Source organism: Pelodiscus sinensis, chromosome 6 (genome assembly GCF_052426305.1).
Source record: "Pelodiscus sinensis isolate ZL-2025 chromosome 6, ASM5242630v1, whole genome shotgun sequence".
NCBI lineage: Eukaryota > Metazoa > Chordata > Testudines > Trionychidae > Pelodiscus > Pelodiscus sinensis.
This window is the reverse complement of record NC_143057.1, coordinates 583,589-602,947: the sequence shown is the minus strand read 5'-3', so window position 1 is coordinate 602,947 and position 19,359 is coordinate 583,589. Positions and strand designations below refer to the sequence as shown.

Genomic DNA, 19,359 nt, shown 5'->3' with positions numbered 1-19,359 from the left:
CGGAGGGCAACCAAAATTAAGGGGCTGGAGCTCTTGATTTATGAGGAGAGACTGAGGGATTTGGGATTATTTACTCTACTGAAGAGTGAGGGGGGATTTGAGAGCAGCCTTCAACTTCCTGAAGGGAGGTTCCAGAGAGGCTGGTGAGAGGCTGTTCTCAGTAGTGACAGATGCAGAACAAGGAGCAATGGGCTCAAATTACAGTGGGGGAGGTCTAGGTTGGATATTAGGAAAAACTCTTTCCATAGGAGGGTGGGGAAGCGCTGGGCTGGGTTCCCGAGGGAGGGGCTGGAATCTCTGTCCTTACAGGTTTTTAAATCCCGGCTTGATAAAGCCCTGGCCGGGATGATTGAGTTGGGCTGGTCCTGCCTTGGGCAGGGGATTGGACTCAATAACCTCCTGAGGTCTCTTCCAGCCCTGGGATTCTATGACTATATCTTGTACAGGGAAATGAGTATCCGTCCTGAAGCATCCACAGCCCTGGCAGCAGAACATAAGGGCAGTGCTGATTCAGACTAAAGATGCATGTAGCCCAGTGTCCTGTCTTGTGACAGAGGCTAATGGGAGGTGCCCACAGCCAGGGGACAGAACAGACATCACCAAGTGGTGCCTATTCTCAGCCTCTAGCAAACAGGCTAGGCCCAGCGTCCCTACCCAGCTTGGCTAATAGCCACAGGTATGCCCAGGCACACCCTAGCGTTTCAGAGGGGGCATGAGCAAAGGAGCGCTGCTTCGGTGCTCTGGGGAACGGACGCCGCGACGGGTTTGCTGCACATGCGTGGCCAAAACCAGCAGGTCTTAGGACCCCACGGAAAGAGGCGGCAGGGACTCAGGACGTCAGCTGGCAGTCCCCTCAAGCAAGGTGAGTTTAAACCCTGGGCGGGAAGGCGGAAGGGGTGCCCCGGGCAGGGGATCGAGTGCAGCGTGGCTGGCCCGGGGGGGGGGGGGGGCTGGGGTCAGGGGCAGCGTGGCTGGCCCCCGCCACCCCCAGAGCTGCTTCTCATCCCTGCTCCCCCCCAGGCCCCCTCTTCCCCCCAGCCAGTCCCTCTTCCTCCTCCACCCCCGCCCACGATCAAGTGTGTCTGTTTTTTGGGGGGAGGGTCTACCTGGCAACCCTACGAGTCGGACCGGTGCAGGCACCAAGTGATGGGGACTGCGGGAACTTTGGGAACCACAGACTGCCGGGGGGGGGGGGGGTGGCCCAAAAGGGGGCTGAGAAACCTAAGAGGCAGAGCAGGGGGAGCACCAGAAGGGTGACAATCAGGGCAACCCTAGAACTCTGGTACAGACCAGCTGGTGGCTGCTGCAAGAGGAGGGAAAAATAGGGGGAAGGGTCAGAGAGGAAGGGGCTTGTGCTGAGGGGAGGGGGGCAGGTCAGGGGAAGGTACCAAGGGGCAGGGTGGAGGAGACACACATGCCAGGGGGCCAAGTGCAGACAATGAGGAAAAGGGCAGGAGGGGAGGTGTCAGTGAGAGGGGGGACAGGATGATGCTGGGAGGGGAGAGGGGAAGGGCATTGGGGGCTAGAGGGATGAGGGGAGGTCCTGGGATAAGGCTTGAAAGAAGGGGTGGGCATAAGGAAGGCCGGGATGGAGCAAGTCATGTGTGAGGGCACGGGCAGGAGGAGAATGGGGCAGAGGGTGGTGAGGGGTGGGCACCAGGGAAAACAGAGGAAGGGGCAGTGAGGGAAGGGGGAGGCACCAGGAGGGTGCAGGGGTAAGGGAAGGTGGGGGTGCCATGGGCTTGGGGGGAGGGGTGAAGCAGAAGGGCAGACACCTGCAGGGGAGGGACCAGCACCAGAGGAGAGAGGCAGGGCAGGTGTGTAGAGGGAGGTGTTAGAAGAGGGGATGAGGAGGGTAGCTCACTTGATCAGAGTGGGGCTACTGGAGGAGTGGGCACGGGGCGGGGGAGATAAGGGCTGGTGGAGGGGGGCAGGTCTCAGGAAGGCTGAGGGCAGTGAGAAGGGCAGGAGTCAGGACAGCAGAGGAGAGTGAGGGATGGGAGAGCAGCAGGCACCAGGGGAGCTGATGGAGTAAGGGCAGGAGACAGGGCAGCGGAGGGAAAAAAGTACAGGTTTATAAGATATTTATTAATCATTTGGGTGCCACAGTGGCACACCCAAACAAGCCCCATGAACTCAGTGCTGGTGCACAACACAAAATTCATTCCACTCATGGGAGGAAACTCAGAGGGAACACTTCCCCCAGCCCTGCCTCTCTCCCCCCCCCCCCCCTCGAGTTACTGTCACTCACCTTGGGTTAATGCAATTGCAGGATAGTTGCATGAGGGGGGGTTTGGTGAGGGCCAAACTAATCGCTATTGGTAAGAGGATGGGGGGAAAAGTCCTTGGCCGGGGGGGGGGGGGGGGGTGTCACATGACACCTTTTATTTGTGGTCATGTGTCCATATTGTCCGAAAGTGTTACCTCCAGAGGGGTGGCTAACGGGGGGGAAGGTCCAAAAGTACATTTTAAAAAACTTCTTGGGGTGCGCACCCTACTGAAACGTGCTGCACACGCCTATGCCAGTAGGAGAGACATTACTGGGTAACTCAAGGCAGGGCATGAATGTGGGCAGGGGCCGTGGCCGTCCCTCCGCAAGGCAGCACCGCAGGAGGAAAGGGGCTGTTTCTTCTAGGTCAGCGGTTCCCGACCTTTGCCAGCCGGGGCTCCATTCTGACAGTTCAGGAAGACGTGGTGATCCAAGGCAATTCAAAAACGGGCAGAGAGGGGGGGAGGGCAGAGGCCCCTGGTCCTGCCCCACAGCGTGGGAAGCCCTGTTCTAGGTGCTGCCAGTCCTGGTGCCCTCTCCCCAGCCCCAGGCCAGGGAGGGGCTGGGGCCCGAGGACCATGTCAAGTCTCTGGGCTGTGCTCTGCCAAGGGGGAACCCCCAGCTGTTCTGAACAGCCCCTGGTTCCCTCGAGGTGCCCTGAGCCCCAGTGCTCCCTCCTCCCAGCTCGCCCTGGCCTCCAGCCAGCTGAGCACAGGGCAGCCGCAGGCCGGACCTGGCCCTCGCCCCCCATCTTGCCCGCCCTGCTTGAGGCTGGTGGCTGCTCTCCGCACCGCGGCCAGGAGCGCGCCCTTAGCAAAGCCGCTGAAGGGCGTGGCCGGGCTCGCCCTGCAAACGCTCGCGGGGCTGAGCAGACTTCGCCCGGGCGCAGCTGGCTGAGAGGCTCAGTCCCCGGGTACCACGTCGGGCAGCGCCTGCGGCCTGGGCCGCACCGGACAGGCTGCTCCCACCCAGCAGCAGCCGGCTCGCTGCGAGCCCCTGGGTCCGGTCAGGCTGCCGCGCCGGGACCGCCCGGCAGCGCGTCTGGGGCCCGTGCGGGGCTGCGGGACGGGCAGGGCGCCCGGTGCCTTTGCGCGCTGGGCCGCGCCCCGCTGCCGGGCGGCTTCGCGCGTGTTTCCCGGCGGGGCGGGCAAAGCTCGGCCCGGCTGCTGCAGGGGCGGCCCGCGGGCTCCTGCTCTCGCCACTGGGCGCGCCCGCCGCCCGGCCAATCCCGAGCCCCGAGCCCCGCGCAGGCTCCGCTCCGGCCCAGGAAGCAGCTGGGGACGCACAGCGCGGAGCGAGCCCGGTAAGGGCAGCGCGGCCGGGGCGGGGGGCGCGGCTCGGTCCTGGGCTCGCCGCCACTCGGGACGTCGGGGCGCAGCGGGGTCCTGGGGTTACCCCGTCCCGGCGGGGCCGTTGGCACAGGGGGGCATTGGGGCGTCCTGGGGATACCCCGTCCCGGCGGGGCCATTGGCACGGGGGGCATTGGGGGGTCCTGGGGTTACCCCGTCCCGGCGGGGCCATTGGGGTGTCCTGGTGATACCCCGTCCCAGCGGGGCCATTGGCACGGGGGGTATTGGGGGGTCCTGGGGATACTCCGTCCCGGCGGGGCCATTGGCACGGGGGGTATTGGGGTGTCCTGGGGTTACCCCGTCCCGGCGGGGCCATTGGCACGAGGGTATTGGGGTGTCCTGGGGATACCCCGTCCCGGCGGGGCCATTGGCACAGGGGGGCATTGGGGCGTCCTGGGGATACCCCGTCCCGGCGGGGCCATTGGCACAGGGGGCATTGGGGTGTCCTGGGGTTACCCCGTCCCGGCGGGGCCATTGGCACGGAGGGTATTGGGGTGTCCTGGGGTTACCCCGTCCCGGCGGGGCCATTGGCACGGGGGGTATTGGGGTGTCCTGGGGTTACCCCGTCCCGGTGGGGCCATTGGCACAGGGGGCATTGGGGTGTCCTGGGGGTACCCCGTCCCGGCGGGGCCATTGGCACAGGGGGTATTGGGGTGTCCTGGGGTTACCCCGTCCCGGCGGGGCCATTGGCACGGGGGGTATTGGCACAGGGGGTATTGGGGTGTCCTGGGGATACCCTGTCCCGGCGGGGCCATTGGCACGGGGGGTATTGGGGCGTCCTGGGGTTACCCCGTCCCGGCGGGGCCATTGGCACAGGGGGGCATTGGGGCGTCCTGGGGATACCCCGTCCCGGCGGGGCCATTGGCACGCGGGGTATTGGGGTGTCCTGGGGTTACCCCGTCCCGGCGGGGCCATTGGCACGGGGGGTATTGGGGTGTCCTGGGGTTACCCCGTCCCGGTGGGGCCATTGGCACAGGGGGGCATTGGGGCGTCCTGGGGATACCCCGTCCCGGCGGGGCCATTGGCACAGGGGGTATTGGGGTGTCCTGGGATTACCCCGTCCCGGCGGGGCCATTGGCACGGGGGGTATTGGGGTGTCGTGGGGTTACTCCGTCCCGGCGGGGCCATTGGCACGGGGGGTATTGGGGTGTCGTGGGGTTACTCCGTCCCGGCGGGGCCATTGGCACGGGGGGTATTGGGGTGTCCTGGGGATACCCCGTCCCGGCGGGGCCATTGGCACGGGGGGTATTGGGGTGTCCTGGGGTTACCCCGTCCCGGCGGGGCCATTGGCACGGGGGTATTGGGGTGTCCTGGGGATACCCCGTCCCGGCGGGGCCATTGGCACGGGGGGTATTGGGGTGTCCTGGGGTTACCCCGTCCCGGCGGGGCCATTGGCACAGGGGGGCATTGGGGCGTCCTGGGGATACCCCGTCCCGGCGGGGCCATTGGCACAGGGGGTATTGGGGTGTCCTGGGGTTACCCCGTCCCGGCGGGGCCATTGGCACAGAGGGCATTGGGGTGTCCTGGGGTTACCCCGTCCCGGCGGGGCCAATGGCACAGGGGGGCATTGGGGCGTCCTGGGGATACCCCGTCCCGGCGGGGCCATTGGCACGGGGGGCATTGGGGTGTCGTGGGGTTGCCCCGTCCCGGCGGGGCCGTGGGCACGGGGGGCATTGGGGTGTCGTGGGGATACCCCGTCCCGGCGGGGCCGTTGGCACGGGGGGCTATTAGGGGTGTCGTGGGGGTACCCCGTCCCGGCGGGGCCGTTGGCACGGGGGGCTATTAGGGGTGTCCTGGGGGTACCCCGTCCCGGCGGGGCCGTTGGCACGGGGGGCATTGGGGTGTCCTGGGGGTACCCCGTCCCGGCGGGGCCGTTGGCACGGGGGGCATTGGGGTGTCCTGGGGTTACCCCGTCCCGGCGGGGCCGTTGGCACGGGGGGCATTGGGGTGTCCTGGGTTTACCCCGTCCCGGCGGGGCCGTTGGCACGGGGGGCATTGGGGTGTCCTGGGGTTGCCCCGTCCCGGCGGGGCCGTTGGCACGGGGGGCATTGGGGTGTCCTGGGGGTACCCCGTCCCGGCGGGGCCATTGGCACGGGGCATTGGGGTGTCCTGGGGTTACTCCGTCCCGGCGGGGCCATTGGCACGGGGGGCATTGGGGTGTCCTGGGGTTGCCCCGTCCCGGCGGGGCCGTTGGCACGGGGGGTATTGGGGTGTCCTGGGGTTACCCCGTCCCGGCGGGGCCGTTGGCACGGGGGGCATTGGGGTGTCCTGGGGTTACTCCGTCCCGGCGGGGCCGTTGGCACGGGGGGCATTGGGGTGTCCTGGGGTTGCCCCGTCCCGGCGGGGCCATTGGCACAGGGGGCATTGGGGTGTCCTGGGGGTACCCCGTCCCGGCGGGGCCATTGGCACGGGGCATTGGGGTGTCCTGGGGTTACTCCGTCCCGGCGGGGCCATTGGCACAGGGGGCATTGGGGTGTCCTGGGGTTACCCCGTCCCGGCGGGGCCATTGGAGCAGTGCAGCGAGTGGACAGAGGGAAGCCGATTCATGTGGGACCTTGCCATGGCCGACCCAAGTCAAGGGGAGCACCCATGTCCCCAGGGCGGGTTCCCACACAGAGGACCTGAACTTCCCTAGGTCACGAGCGGAGTGACCCTGCTCAGTTCGCTCTCGGAGGGGGGAGAACTGTGACGTAGTGGGGGTACCTGGCTGGTTGCTATGCTGGGCAGTGGGCTGTGAGTGACCTCCACTGGCTGCTGGCTGCTGGCTGCAGCACGGCCCAGCAGGGCAGGGGATGAGTCATTATCCAAGGGGGCTCTGAACCTGTCTGACCAGTTATCTCCCAGGGAGCAGAACAATGGGAAGAAGGGGAGTGGAGCCCTGGCTGGGGGCAGGGCTGGAAGTGAGTTAGTTAGTTTCTGGCTGGTTTCATGGAGGAAGCAGCCTAGGCAACGGGCTGGGATTTAGAGGCCCAGTCTCCCCCATCTCAAGGGGGCTGAGGCATCCTAGGCCTGCCCTGGAAGCAGATTCCATCTGTGCTGGGCTGTATCCTGGAGGAGCAATAAACTCCCTCTGTTCTACTGGCTGGTGGAGTCTGTCTGTGCCATTACGGGGGTGCAGGAGGCGGGGGACCCCAACGCGCCGTCACATGCTCACAGCCGGAGAAGCCCCCTGGCTAGCGGCCACCTGCTCTTTGCTCCAGAGCAGTTTCCTCCTTGTCTCTTCCTGGCATTTGTTTCCAATTGTCCTGCCATTGCAGGGACCGATTTGCCTCCCCTTGACATCAAACTGAGACATTTTCAGAACTTAAATGAGCTTCAGCAAAGGCAGGAGCAGTGAGCAGGCCGGTCAGTGACACTCCTCCAAGTGACCGGTCTCCATCCAATCAAACTGCTTGTGATGGCGGTTTTCAGCCTCTGCCGTTTTTCACATAATTCTACGTCTTCTGCACATAGGCCTCGTGGATGATGATGATCAGTTCAAGCAATACGAGTCAGAAGTGATTGAACCCTTTTCAATACATTTTCTTTACATTTCTTATACACTTTATCATCCCCCTCCAATGTTTGATTAAAAGCTTGTCTTGCTCTCCCAGTTAATCCGGTTAGAAGGACACTCCTCCTCTAGAATCTCCTGGAGCTCAGACCCTCTCTCCAGGTTGACAGGCGCTCTCAGTGTAGTCCGTCTGGATACAGTGGGCAGACTTTCTCCCATACCATGCTGTTGAAGGGAAGGGGTTGGACTCAGAATTGGAGGCTTCTGCTTTTGCTGCAGCAGGACTTTGAGATGTAGTGTGTAAGCTTCCATCTCTTTCTGTTATGCTCTTTCCTCGGCTTTTCATGTCTTTAGTGAACTTCCTCCTCCATTTCAGTGGAGGCTTTGCGTCTTTGAGAGGCTCTCTTCTTCGCCGCCTCCATTTCTTTCTTCTCCTGCATCTGCAGTTCCACCGTCCTTATCTGATACTCACATTCTTTCTGGGCTGCCTGGAGCTTCAGACAAACCAGTTCCGCTGCAGCGGGCTCTGTGGCATCTGGGTTGTACGGGAGCTGCTTGGACGCTGCTCCTTGGTCAAAGTCCATGAGCAAAGCTCTCCATTCCTGTTCCGAGGCTTGCTTTTTACGGGCTAGTCCCCATTTCGACATCATTTTTCAAGGGCTTTTTTCCTCAGTCTCTGATGTGACTGATTCACTCCTTGTGACTCATCTTTAATCTTTACAAACTCTCAGTATTAAAGTAAATGTTTAACAACCCTGGAGTTATACATAAACTCAGTTGACCTGTGCCATGTGAATCCTGCCAAGACCACACCCATAGTCACACTGCCTGAAGTGGCTCACAACACAAGTGCAGACACCACAGACGGGCGGTGTGGTCTCTAATTAGATTTCCCCAAACCGGTATCAGATGTGAACTCCCAGGTCACTGTAGCCGTCTCAGTGGAGTCATGACAGGCCCTTAGTCTGTGTTGCCAGCCTCTCAGACAAAGCGATAAACGGTCACGTGCACCGAAAATCACACCACGTTCAGATTGCTTCCGGTCCATAGAGACCAGTCACTTACCCCAGATCACATGGCAGCTTAGAACTGACACCAAAGACAATGCTGGTAGCCAGTCCTGTAATGAACGCTCAAGATTATCACCAAGGTAAAAGAAATGACAGTTGGTTATAGGCTGAAGCAAGTAAAAATACACACAAGCAAGTTACTGTCTAAATCTTAAGAGCTTCAGAGGGGAGCCGAGTTCATCGTAAGAGGCAAAGCTTTAAAATACAACCAATGGGCTGGTGGTAGCACGTTAAAGACTAACAAGACATGTCGATGGTCTCTTCTTCCCCATCTATTGGTGGGTTTGGACATCCAGCTCCGGCCAGCTGAAGAAGTGGGCTGTGCCGGCGATAACTCATGGTCCCATCGCCACGTTTCGTTAGTCTTCAGAGTGCTACCAGACCACTGGTTGGTTTTAAATCTCCAGAGTGTCTGTTCAAAGTGTCTGTCAGGGCAGGTGCTGAAGGCAGCTCCCGGGACCTGGCTTCGATTTAGGGGCTGTGGCCCCTCAGAGTCGCAACAGCCAAAAAGATGGAAAACTGTCCTGTGACGTTGTGTTGTTGAGCTTCCTTGCACACGGCATTGCCCAGCTGTGAGCCTGCGCATCCTTCATGACCCTTCTGATTTCGGTGACCCTTCGGTGGGGGAAGAGTCCCAGCCCTGAGTTCATTCGTTCAGAGCAAACATTTTCCAAGCTCTAAAGCAAAAGGTACGTATTTCCAGACCCTGCAGTGAGATAATGCCTGCAGCCACCTAAATATTCAATGCACAGAACTAACATATTGGTGAACGAAGGCGAGGGGCTCCAGCCACGAGCTTGTCAATGCCTCAGCTAATGCCAAAGCTCCTCCCACCCCAATTTGTATGGGAACATTGCCGCATGTTCCCCCAGGTTGCTGCATTTCTCGCCCTGGCTGGGGAGCGCAGGGAGAGACAAACTGGGCTTGCCCCAGCCAGGGGACACGCTCCCCCCCCATTGCTGTACTGGAGCTGCAGCGGCCATGGAGAGATGTTCCCACCTGGCCCCAAGCTGCTGCAGTGAGTCCTCTCTCCCCAGGGCAGCCTGCATCCTGACCCCTCCTCCCCAGCCCCGCCTTTTTATTTTCCAAAAAAACAGAAAATGATTGGTTAAGGACCCGAGCAATGTCAGATAAATCTTCTAGGGTTGCATAAGCTCTTGCATTTTTCATAGGCTCCTAAAACACTTGCACTTAGTTCTGTAATGTTTAGCTGAATTCACCACATTTTGCCCAAGAAGTAGCCACTGGGCACAGATAGATCTCACTCCCCATTAGAAATGGACTCCTTAGTTCTCTCTCAATTTGTGTAACTTCCACGTCCACCATATAGCTTTCCCTGCCTACTTGAAGAACCCCTATTAAATACTTGTGGATCCTTATAGACCACAAACAAGTCACTCTTATCCTTCCTTTAGTTCGGATGCATAAACAGAGCTCTCTGGGCCTCTCACTGACAGCATGTGTTCTACTCCTGTAATCATTCTCATGGCTCCTCTCTGACCCTCTTCAAGCTAGCAACATCCTTCTTCAATAGTGAACATCAGAACTGGATGCAATCTTGCAAGGGCTCCACCAGTGCCAAATACAGAGGTAAAACAACCTCTCTGCTTCTACTTGCGTGTCCCCTGGGTATGCGTCGCAGGTTTGCATTAGCTCTTGTGGCCACGGTCACACTACGAACACATAGTCATCACCAAGGCCCCCAAATCTTTTTCAAAGTCATTTTAGGCTTTCTTCTATCCAGATCATGGGTAAAAATGTAAAACAGTGTACAGCCAACAACCAATCCCTGCAGGACCCCATCGGAAACACACCCACTTGGTGATGATTCTCTAGCTAAGTTACATTCTCAAAAAAATCAGTCATGATTAAAAATTAATTGCAATTAATCATGCTGTTAAACAATAGAATACCAATGGAAATGTAGAAAATATTTTGTATCTTTTTCTATATTTTAAATATTGATTTCTATTGAAATGCAGAATACCAAACATACAGTGCTCACTTTATTATTTTTATTACAAATATTTGCACTGTAAACATGATAAAAGAAATTGTATTCATGCTTCAGCTTCTGTTCCAGAGGACTGCAGTATTTCCATGCTAATGATGCTCATTTTAAAAAAAAAATGCATTAATTAAATTTGTGACTGAACTCCCTGGGGGAGAATTGTATGTCTCCGGCTCTGGTTTGCCCACTTCTGCCATGTATTTCATGTTACAGCAGTCTCGGATGATCAACAAGCACATGTTCATATTAAGAATGCTTTCATAGTAGATTTGACTAAACAAAGAAAGTATAAAGTGAAATTTTAAAAAATAGATACAGCACTCATCCCAAGGTTTTAGAATCTGAAGTACTGTTCGAAATCTGAGGGGGTCAGAGTGTGGCACGTGGTTTCAGAAGTCTTAAATGAGCAACCCCACAATGCATAACTATGGAATGCAAACCACTGAAAAAGAAAATCAGCCTTCTGCTGGTAGCATCTGACTAGACAATGAAAATGAACCTTCATCCGTCTACAGTGCGTTGGATTGTTATCAAGCAGAATCCGTTACCAGTGTGGATGCATGTGCTCTGGAATGGTGGTCGAAGAATTGAAGGGACATATGATTCTTCAGCACGTCTGGCATGTAAATATCTTGCAACACCAGCTACAAAACTGCCATGAAAATACCTGTTCTCACTTTCACATGACATTGTAAACCAAGAAGAAGGTGATATTATTTCCTGCAAATTGTAACCAGACTTGTTTTTCTGAGTGACTGGCTAAACAAGAAGTAGGACTGAGTGGACTTGTATGTGCTAAAGTTTTACTTTTGCTTTATTTTTGAATGGAGTTTTTCTTATATAATTCTACATTTTTAAGTTCAGCTTTCAAGATTGAGAGATTGCACTGCAGTACTTGTATGAGGAAATTGAAAAGTACATTTCTTTTGGTTTTTACAGTGCAAATATTTGTAATGTAAATAAATAAAGTGAGCACTGTACACTTTGTATTCTATATGTAATTGAAATCAATATATTTTAAAATGTAGAAAATATCCAAAAATATTTAAAGTAAATGGCATTTTATTTTTGTTTAACAGTATGATTAATTGTGTGATTAATTGCACTATTAATTTTTTTTAATTGCTTCACAGCCCTGATTTTGAGATCTACCTATTAACCAACTTTTATTCCATTTAATGTGAGGTATGTTAATTTTATATTCTAGTTTTTAATTGCAAAGTTATGCAGTAGTAAATCGAATGCCTCACATAAGTCAAAGTATATTATGTCAACACTATTACCTTTATCAATGTAACTGGCAATCTAAAAAAAACAAGATATCAAGTTAGTTTGGCAGGATCTATTTTCTGTTAATCCATGTTGATTTGCATTAATTACATTACCCTCCTTTAATTCTTTATAAATTGAGTCCCATGTCCTCTGTTATCTTGCCTAGGATCGATGTCTGACTGACAGGACTCTGATTATCCAGGTTATCTGTTTACTCTTTTAAAAAATGTGGCACATTAGAGTCTGGTTTTCTGGAACTGCCCCAGTACACCGAGACTTACTGAAAGTCAATAATAATGGTCCAGCAAGCCCCTCAGCCAGCTCTTTTAGAAATGTTGATTGAAAAAGTCTCACTTGAATGGCTTTTGTTGAACATCCTGCAGAGATACTGGTGGAATGGAAGAGTGTAATTTACCGCATTTGATGAGACCATATCATCTGCTTTTCCCCAAATAACGAGCAGAAATATTTGAGTGCATCTGCCTTTTCAGCATGATTTTTTTGTTTGTTCTTCCCTTTCCACATACTAATGGACCAAAGCAGGGGTTCCCAAACTTTTTGACACGGGGACCAGTAAATCTATTTACGAGCTTTCAGAGGACCGGTAACATTCATTTGCATATTTGCATATTCGTTAAGCAGATTACGAATATGCAAATATGGTGGTTTTGGTCCTCCCAAAGTCCTCAGAGCCAGCTTTAGCAAGGCTTTTGATACGGCCACCCACAACATTCTTACCAGCAAGTGAAGGGAATATGGATTGGAAAAATGCCCTGTCATCCAATAAAACCCTGCACCCCCACGTCGGGTATTGAAAAGGGGCGCGTTTATTTTCAGCAAGCTGACACCGTCTTTGGCATTTTGTATCCATGTTCTCATCCTGGATGGAGAATGCCCCAGGCTCTCTCCGTTCTGACACACTGTAGAGCCTGTAAACCTCCCTGGCAGCAGCGGGGATATTTAAAAGGCCCTGCTCTTACATTTGTATTCAGGATCTGCGTGCCCCTGAACTGTCCTGCTCACCGCCGGCCGATTCTCCCCCCCCCGGCCGGCCCGGCTGTGCCCTCCAGCCGATCCTCTCTCCATCTCTCCTGGCAAGCCCTGCTGCCCCCGCAAGCTTGTTTCTCCCCCGCCCCGAACTCTCCCCTGGCCCAGCCCCACTGCTCCTGCCCCCCAGCCATCCCTGCTTCTGCCAGCCGGATCTTCCCTCCTCCCCCCACCGATCTCCCCTGTCCAGCCCTGCTTCCGCCGGCCAGTTCCCCAGCCAGCCCTGCGGTCTCCCCCAGCCAGCCTCACTGCCCCACCAGTCGGTTCCCATCCCCGCAATCTCCCCTGGCCAGCCCCACTGCCCTCCCCCCCCCAGCCAGCCTCAGTGCCCCCGCCAGCCGGTTCCCACCCCCGCGATCTCCCCTGGCCAACCCCACTGCCCTCCCCCCCGGACAGCCCTGCCCTGCGATCTCCCCCAGCCAGCCTCAGTGCCCCCGCCAGCCGGTTCCCAGCCCTGCGATCTCCCCTGGCCAGCCCCACTGCCCTCCCGCCCAGCCAGCCCTGCCCTGCGATCTCCCCCAGCCAGCCCCACTGCCCTCCCCCCCGGCCAGCCCTGCCCTGCCCTGCGATCTCCCCCAGCCAGCCTCAGTGCCCTCGCCAGCTGGTTCCCATCCCCGCAATCTCCCCCAGCCAGCCCCACTGCCCTCCCCCCCAGCCAGCCCTGCCCTGCGATCTCCCCCAGCCAGCCTCAGTGCCCCCGCCAGCTGGTTCCCATCCCCGCAATCTCCCCTGGCCAGCCCCACTGCCCTCCCCCCCCAGCCAGCCCTGCCCTGCGGTCTCCCCCAGCCAGCCCCACTGCCCTCCCCCCCAGCCAGCCCTGCCCTGCGGTCTCCCCCAGCCAGCCCTGCCCTGCGGTCTCCCCCAGCCAGCCTCACTGCCCCACCAGCCGGTTCCCATCCCCGCGATCTCCCCTGGCCAGCCCCACGGCCCTCCCCCCCCCAGCCAGCCTCAGTGCCCCCGCCAGCCGGTTCCCACCCCCGCGATCTCCCCTGGCCAACCCCACTGCCCTCCCCCCCGGACAGCCCTGCCCTGCGATCTCCCCCAGCCAGCCTCAGTGCCCCCGCCAGCCGGTTCCCAGCCCTGCGATCTCCCCTGGCCAGCCCCACTGCCCTCCCGCCCAGCCAGCCCTGCCCTGCGATCTCCCCCAGCCAGCCCCACTGCCCTCCCCCCCGGCCAGCCCTGCCCTGCGATCTCCCCCAGCCAGCCCCACTGCCCTCCCCCCGGCCAGCCCTGCCCTGCGGTCTCCCCCAGCCAGCCTCACTGCCCCACCAGCCGGTTCCCATCCCCGCGATCTCCCCTGGCCAGCCCCACGGCCCTCCCCCCCCCAGCCAGCCTCAGTGCCCCCGCCAGCCGGTTCCCACCCCCGCGATCTCCCCTGGCCAACCCCACTGCCCTCCCCCCCGGACAGCCCTGCCCTGCGATCTCCCCCAGCCAGCCTCAGTGCCCCCGCCAGCCGGTTCCCAGCCCTGCGATCTCCCCTGGCCAGCCCCACTGCCCTCCCGCCCAGCCAGCCCTGCCCTGCGATCTCCCCCAGCCAGCCCCACTGCCCTCCCCCCCGGCCAGCCCTGCCCTGCGATCTCCCCCAGCCAGCCCCACTGCCCTCCCCCCCGGCCAGCCCTGCCCTGCGATCTCCCCCAGCCAGCCCCACTGCCCTCCCCCCCGGCCAGCCCTGCCCTGCGATCTCCCCCAGCCAGCCTCAGTGCCCCCGCCAGCTGGTTCCCATCCCCGCAATCTCCCCTGGCCAGCCCTGCTTCCACCGGCTGGTTCCCCTCCCTATCTCCCCACAGCACCTCCACTGCCCTGACCCTGCTTCCCTGCGGCCCATATCCAGCCCCTCCTCCCCCCTCCACAGCCAGCAGTAAGAGCTCACCTGGTAGCCCTCACTATGCCTCTGCCGGGAGCCTGACACATACGGCTGCTGAGGGCTTGGGGAACCCGGCGCTCACGGACAGTCTGGGAGCTGGGGCACCCTGGCAGCCACTCTGAGGCCCGGTATTTTTTTCACGCAGCCCGGTACTGGCCGCGGCCATAGTTTGGGAAACGCTGGACCAAAGCCATTGTCAGAATTCCTTTTGTTCCTAATACATATTTTTAAATTCCTTATTGCCCTTAACTCTGCTGACTTGTACTTTCACCTCCTCTCTAAAGCACGTTGGTTTTTAATCCCTGTGATCTCTTTCCTCATGTGGTTTTTAGGAAGATGCTCTTCAATAATTACACATTGTCATTCATATTTTTCTGTTTACATTCTTCCTCCCGGCTGAGTTGGCTCATAAATGTTTTTGGTTTGTGAAACTAGCCCTATTGCAGCACCATGTAAATATCGTAGCAGTCTGGATTTTATTCATTGTGATCAAGTCATGATTGCTCCTACTTAAGCTACCCTATAGGTAATTCTCTGTTATGTTAATTGACTTCCATTGTATTACCCACAATGCTTCTTTTATACTTTGAGAGATGCATATCTTACCGCCTGTCTGAAAGAAAGCTGCTTATATCTTTGGCTGGTGAGAGATTTTGAAACCTATTTTCTGTACGTACACAGAAGTCTTTCAGTGTCATTTGGGCATGTGTCCTGCAATGATTCTGAAGCCCAATATGGCATAAACTGCTAGCAGAGCTGTGCTATGTGACATCATTTTGGGGAGATACCACGTGCCAGTGGACCTGATGTGTAGTGAGTGTGTCAGGCCTGGTAAGCGTTGCTGTGAAGCAGTGAACTCTCTGATGGTCTGCACTAAGGGATTCTTCGGGTCACAGTCCACCCGTGAACCTGTCGACAGTCCCACCTGCAGTGATGCCGTGGGACGGGATGGAACGTGGACAGTCTCTTCCCTGGACTCTCTTCCAGCTGACTGGCTGCTCCCTGCAAACCGGACCCATCATTCCCTTTCTCTTCCTGAGAATACAGCAAGTCCTCTGCGTCTCTGACCAGATCTTGGTGTTTGGCTGCCTCACAGCTCTGTAGAGCTCAACTAGCTGAGCTTCCTTCAGCCACTCATGATGCATTTTCCCCGCCTCACTCTCTCGCTCTTCACAGTTGCTTTCCCCTAAAGAGATGAGACTTTTTTCCGTGTGCGTTTTCCTTTAGGGTATTTCCTTTTGCTACTACTGGCCCTTGGGCAATTCACACCATTCAGGTACTTACACGCAGCTCAGAAAGGGTATGGCAGGAAGTTGCAGCCTCTGCCACATTCAGACTTGTCGAGAGGCTGCGCTTCGTGTGTTTGCTTCTAACGCTCGCCATGCCATGGTTAGGGATGCAGGAGAGTAGCCAATTAGTCGACTACCCGCATTCTCCTCTCCCCCCTTGCCGCCTCCATTTCAGAGGCAGCAAGGGGGGAGGGAAGCAGGAGCCGGTGGGGGGGGGGGAGCCGGCTTAAAAGCCAGTTCCCCCAGCACTGTCTCGGCTCCCCCCGCCTCTGTCAGAGGCAGCGGAGGGTAGGGGAGGCCGCTCTGGCAGCAGCCCCTGTTGGCAGGGGGCCTCAACTTCCTGCTGGGACTGTCTGCGGACAGAGGCTGCTTTGTGGGCAGCAGCACCTGTCTGCAGGACCCCCAGTGGGGAGCTGGGACCCCCAGGGGACTGGGGTTGCTACCAGCTGGGCAGGCCAGTGGGGGACCGGACCCCGCTGGAGCTCTGCAATTTAAAGCACAGCAGGAGCCGGGGGGAAGGCTGCTCAGCTCCTATTGCCTTTTAAATTGCAGAGCCCCAGCAGGGCTGGTCCAGCGCGAGCGGAAATCCCGTGGGCGGAGCTATTTTAGCAAGGCAGTAATGGGACAGCCCTAGTCTCTCCTCTTGCCCCTCTCTGACTCCGTGGCATCAGGAGCCGGAAGGCGCATGGATGCTGGAGAAGGGGAAGGAGAGAGCCGTGGCGGGGGGGTTAAAGTCAGTGGGATGTGCTGGGGACACGTCACCCCTGGGAAGGAAGGAAGTGATGAGGGGGAGGCAGCAACTTCCATGTGAGGCGCGATGAGCAAAACAGGGACTTGTCATCTTGGAAAAGAGGCAGCGAAGGGGAGCGATGACCGAGGTCTGCAGAACCATGGTGGGTGTGGAGACAGGAAATCTGGACACGCTGTTTCCTCCTAATGAAAGGAACCGGCAGCCGGGGTAAAACAGGAAAAAGGAAATATTGTTTCACATAATGCACAACCCGTGCTTTGCCTGAGGGTATTGTCAAGCCAAGATTATGACAGAGGTAAAAAAGAGAACTTAGATATAGGGCAGGTCCGCCAACGGCTGTTAGTCAGGATGGGTAGGGATGGTGTCGCTGGCCTGTCAGAGCTGGGGATGGGTGACGGGTGGGTCACTTGATGATTGCTGGTTCTGTTCACGCCCTCTGAAGCAGCTGACACTGACCGCTGCCGGCAGACCGGTCCCTGGGCTAGATCCTGTGTCTGACCCAGGCTCGCTGTCCTTATGCTACTGTAGGTGAATGGATGCAGGAGCTAAAGTGTAACGCTCCAGTTTGCAAATATTGGCCCATTACAAAGCTATTCTCAACCGTGTGTTGTTACCCTTATAGGTTCCCTAGTAAGTTTCCCCTTGCAATTCTAATTCCAGGTTTAGGAGATCTTTCCTGGAAGCGATGGGAGAGAGAGCTGAAAGTGGAAAGTGTCCCCTGGCTGGAATTCCAGGCAAGCCAGATGAGTCACATTCGGATGATGACATCAATAATGCAGACGCAGCGAAAGAAAGAGCTGTATTGTTGAGAAATGCACAGCTCAATCCTGGCAGAGAGGGGCCCAGAAAAAAACTCTGTGGCTATTTAAATAAACTTGGGGCCAAGGGGCCAATGAAGGCCTGGAAGTCTCGCTGGTTCTTTTACGATGAACGCAACTGTCACTTACTGTACTGCAGGACAGCTCAGGATGTTAGCCCTTTGGGGAGCATCGATCTCTCCGGCGCTAGTTTTGATTGCAAGGCGGAAGCAGACGAGGGGGTTTTTGAAATCAGAACCCCAAGCCGCGTGTTTATCCTTAAGGTGAGCACCCTGTCTTCTAACAACTGCTGCTGGCTCTTGTGCAATGGAGCAGCTAATGCTGCAGCTGTCAATATGAACGAGCGTGCGTTAAAATGACTCAGGTAACAATTCCATAGCAAGGATTAAGCACGGGCATGAAAGCAGGCTGGCCTGTAGCTTTTGGGCCTGATTCTCCCGCTGATGTTGATGCAAAACCAAGGTAACTCAACTGGCTTCACTGGGACCAGAATTGGACATGGAGTTCAAAAAGAAAGTTAAGTCAAGAGCAGTTAAAGTCCAGGATGTAACATTTCTACTACAGCACTGAGCCGTCCTGGCTTGAGGGGAACTGGACGCTCACTGTGACTATCTAGGGAGAGATGAAAGGCCCTGCCCAGCCCTGTTAACGACAGTAGCGTTGGCTGGAGTTTGTCTGCCAGAATTGTGCCCAAAGGGCCAAGAACGTGTGCAGTGCATCCACGTTTACCTCCGGCGATAGCGCTGGGTGGGGTGTCTTTCCCCACCTGGATTGAGGAAAGGGCTCCTGGGTTTGTGAGAACACAGGGACACCCGGCCTGGCCTGACGCTCAAATTCCAGTCTCTGGGGGAGGCCTCTGGCAAAGAGCAATGGATTGCTAAGTGAGAAAGCAGAGTGAGGATGCAGCCTTTGCAAACTAACTCCCGCAGCTTCTGACTCCCTCGGCATCCCTCTCTGCCCAATGCAGCCGGCCCAGAAACTGTCAGCTATGGCAGGCTTGTCCTTCCGCACGAGAGGTACTTTGGAGACCAGCCATCCACCGTAGCAGACAGCCCGGGCTATGCCGGGAGACCAGGGTTTAGGATTTGCGTGGGGGCGTGGTGCTGCCCACCGTCAGGAGGACTAGAGTAGGGAAGTTGTGATCAGCTCTCAGGGACCTCACAGCGGGCTGCAGCCGGCACGTCAGAGATCCATGTCAAACGTGTTTTGTGTGACCGTAGGCAGTGAGCCGGCAGGCCAGCATGTACTGGCTGCAGCAGCTGCAGATGAAGCGTTGGGAGTTTTGCAATCCTCAGCCTGGGCTTCCTGTGGATGCGGTCGCTGCGGCAGCCCTGCCTGGGAAGAATGAACCTCTGCTCAGTGAAGCAAGTAGGTGCTAAGCAGCAGCTAGTTCCTTACTGGGCCCACTTCTCAGAGCTGGCCCGGCAGTGTCAAACGGGCACCCCTCCAAGTGCCAGATCTGAGCCGTGCTGCGCTCCTGCACCGCTTACGGGCTGGCTCCATGCCCAGCTGGAGCTCCGGCTGGCTAAGGGGTGACTGGGGCCAAAGGCATTCACATTATTATCTCCTATTTTTACCCTGAACCAAGCCCCTTGTGTGACACGCTTCTTACACGCCCTTCCCGTGGTGGCCAGCTCTGGAGGGGCTGCCGGGCCTGCTTCCAGGTGTGCATCCCGCTGGCACAGCTAAGTGAGACGGAACGCGTGGACGAGGTGCTAATTCCCCGTGCTAAGCCGCCTGCTCCATCTCCCAGCTAGCCGGGCCCCAGCTCCTTGCCCCGAGCGCTGTGTAGTGTGAGAGCGTGGCCCCTAAAAGAGCTCGCCTCCCGCCTTGTCTCACTACCAAACGAGGAAGGCTGGCTGGTGTGTGCTGGTCTGTCTTGGCGAGCTGTGCGGGCCGAGGTGACCAGACTTAGTGCCTAATACAAACAGGCAGTCTGAGCCATTTCTCTTGTAGTGCTCACTGCCGGTGAGGAGTTCCTGCCCCCTGTGAAAACCCCTACGGACGTGGGAGGTATGAAGGCAACCCCCCTGCAGAACCTCTCCCTCAAGCATCCGTGGACCGAAATCCAGTAAGTAGCCGTGGTGCGGTGGGTGGGTGGCTGCAGCACGAGATGGGGAAAGCCT

At 57.4% G+C, this 19,359-nt stretch overlaps 1 protein-coding gene across 2 annotated transcripts in view; it reads left to right on the top strand.

Annotated features, from left to right (window-relative positions):
* Positions 1–3,138: 3,138 nt before the first annotated feature.
* Positions 3,139–19,359, top strand: part of TBC1D2 (TBC1 domain family member 2) — a 47,665-nt gene continuing 31,444 nt past the window's right edge. For both annotated transcript variants that reach the window (XR_012898877.2, XM_075914996.2), the window contains exons 1-4: positions 3,139–3,572; positions 17,076–17,496; positions 18,454–18,601; positions 19,190–19,304. Coding sequence is in view for 1 of the 2 variants with exons in the window: in XM_075914996.2 (XP_075771111.2) it covers positions 17,101–17,496; positions 18,454–18,601; positions 19,190–19,304 (659 nt within the window). In the remaining variant the exon portion in view is untranslated. The remainder of the gene's footprint in view (positions 3,573–17,075; positions 17,497–18,453; positions 18,602–19,189; positions 19,305–19,359) is intronic.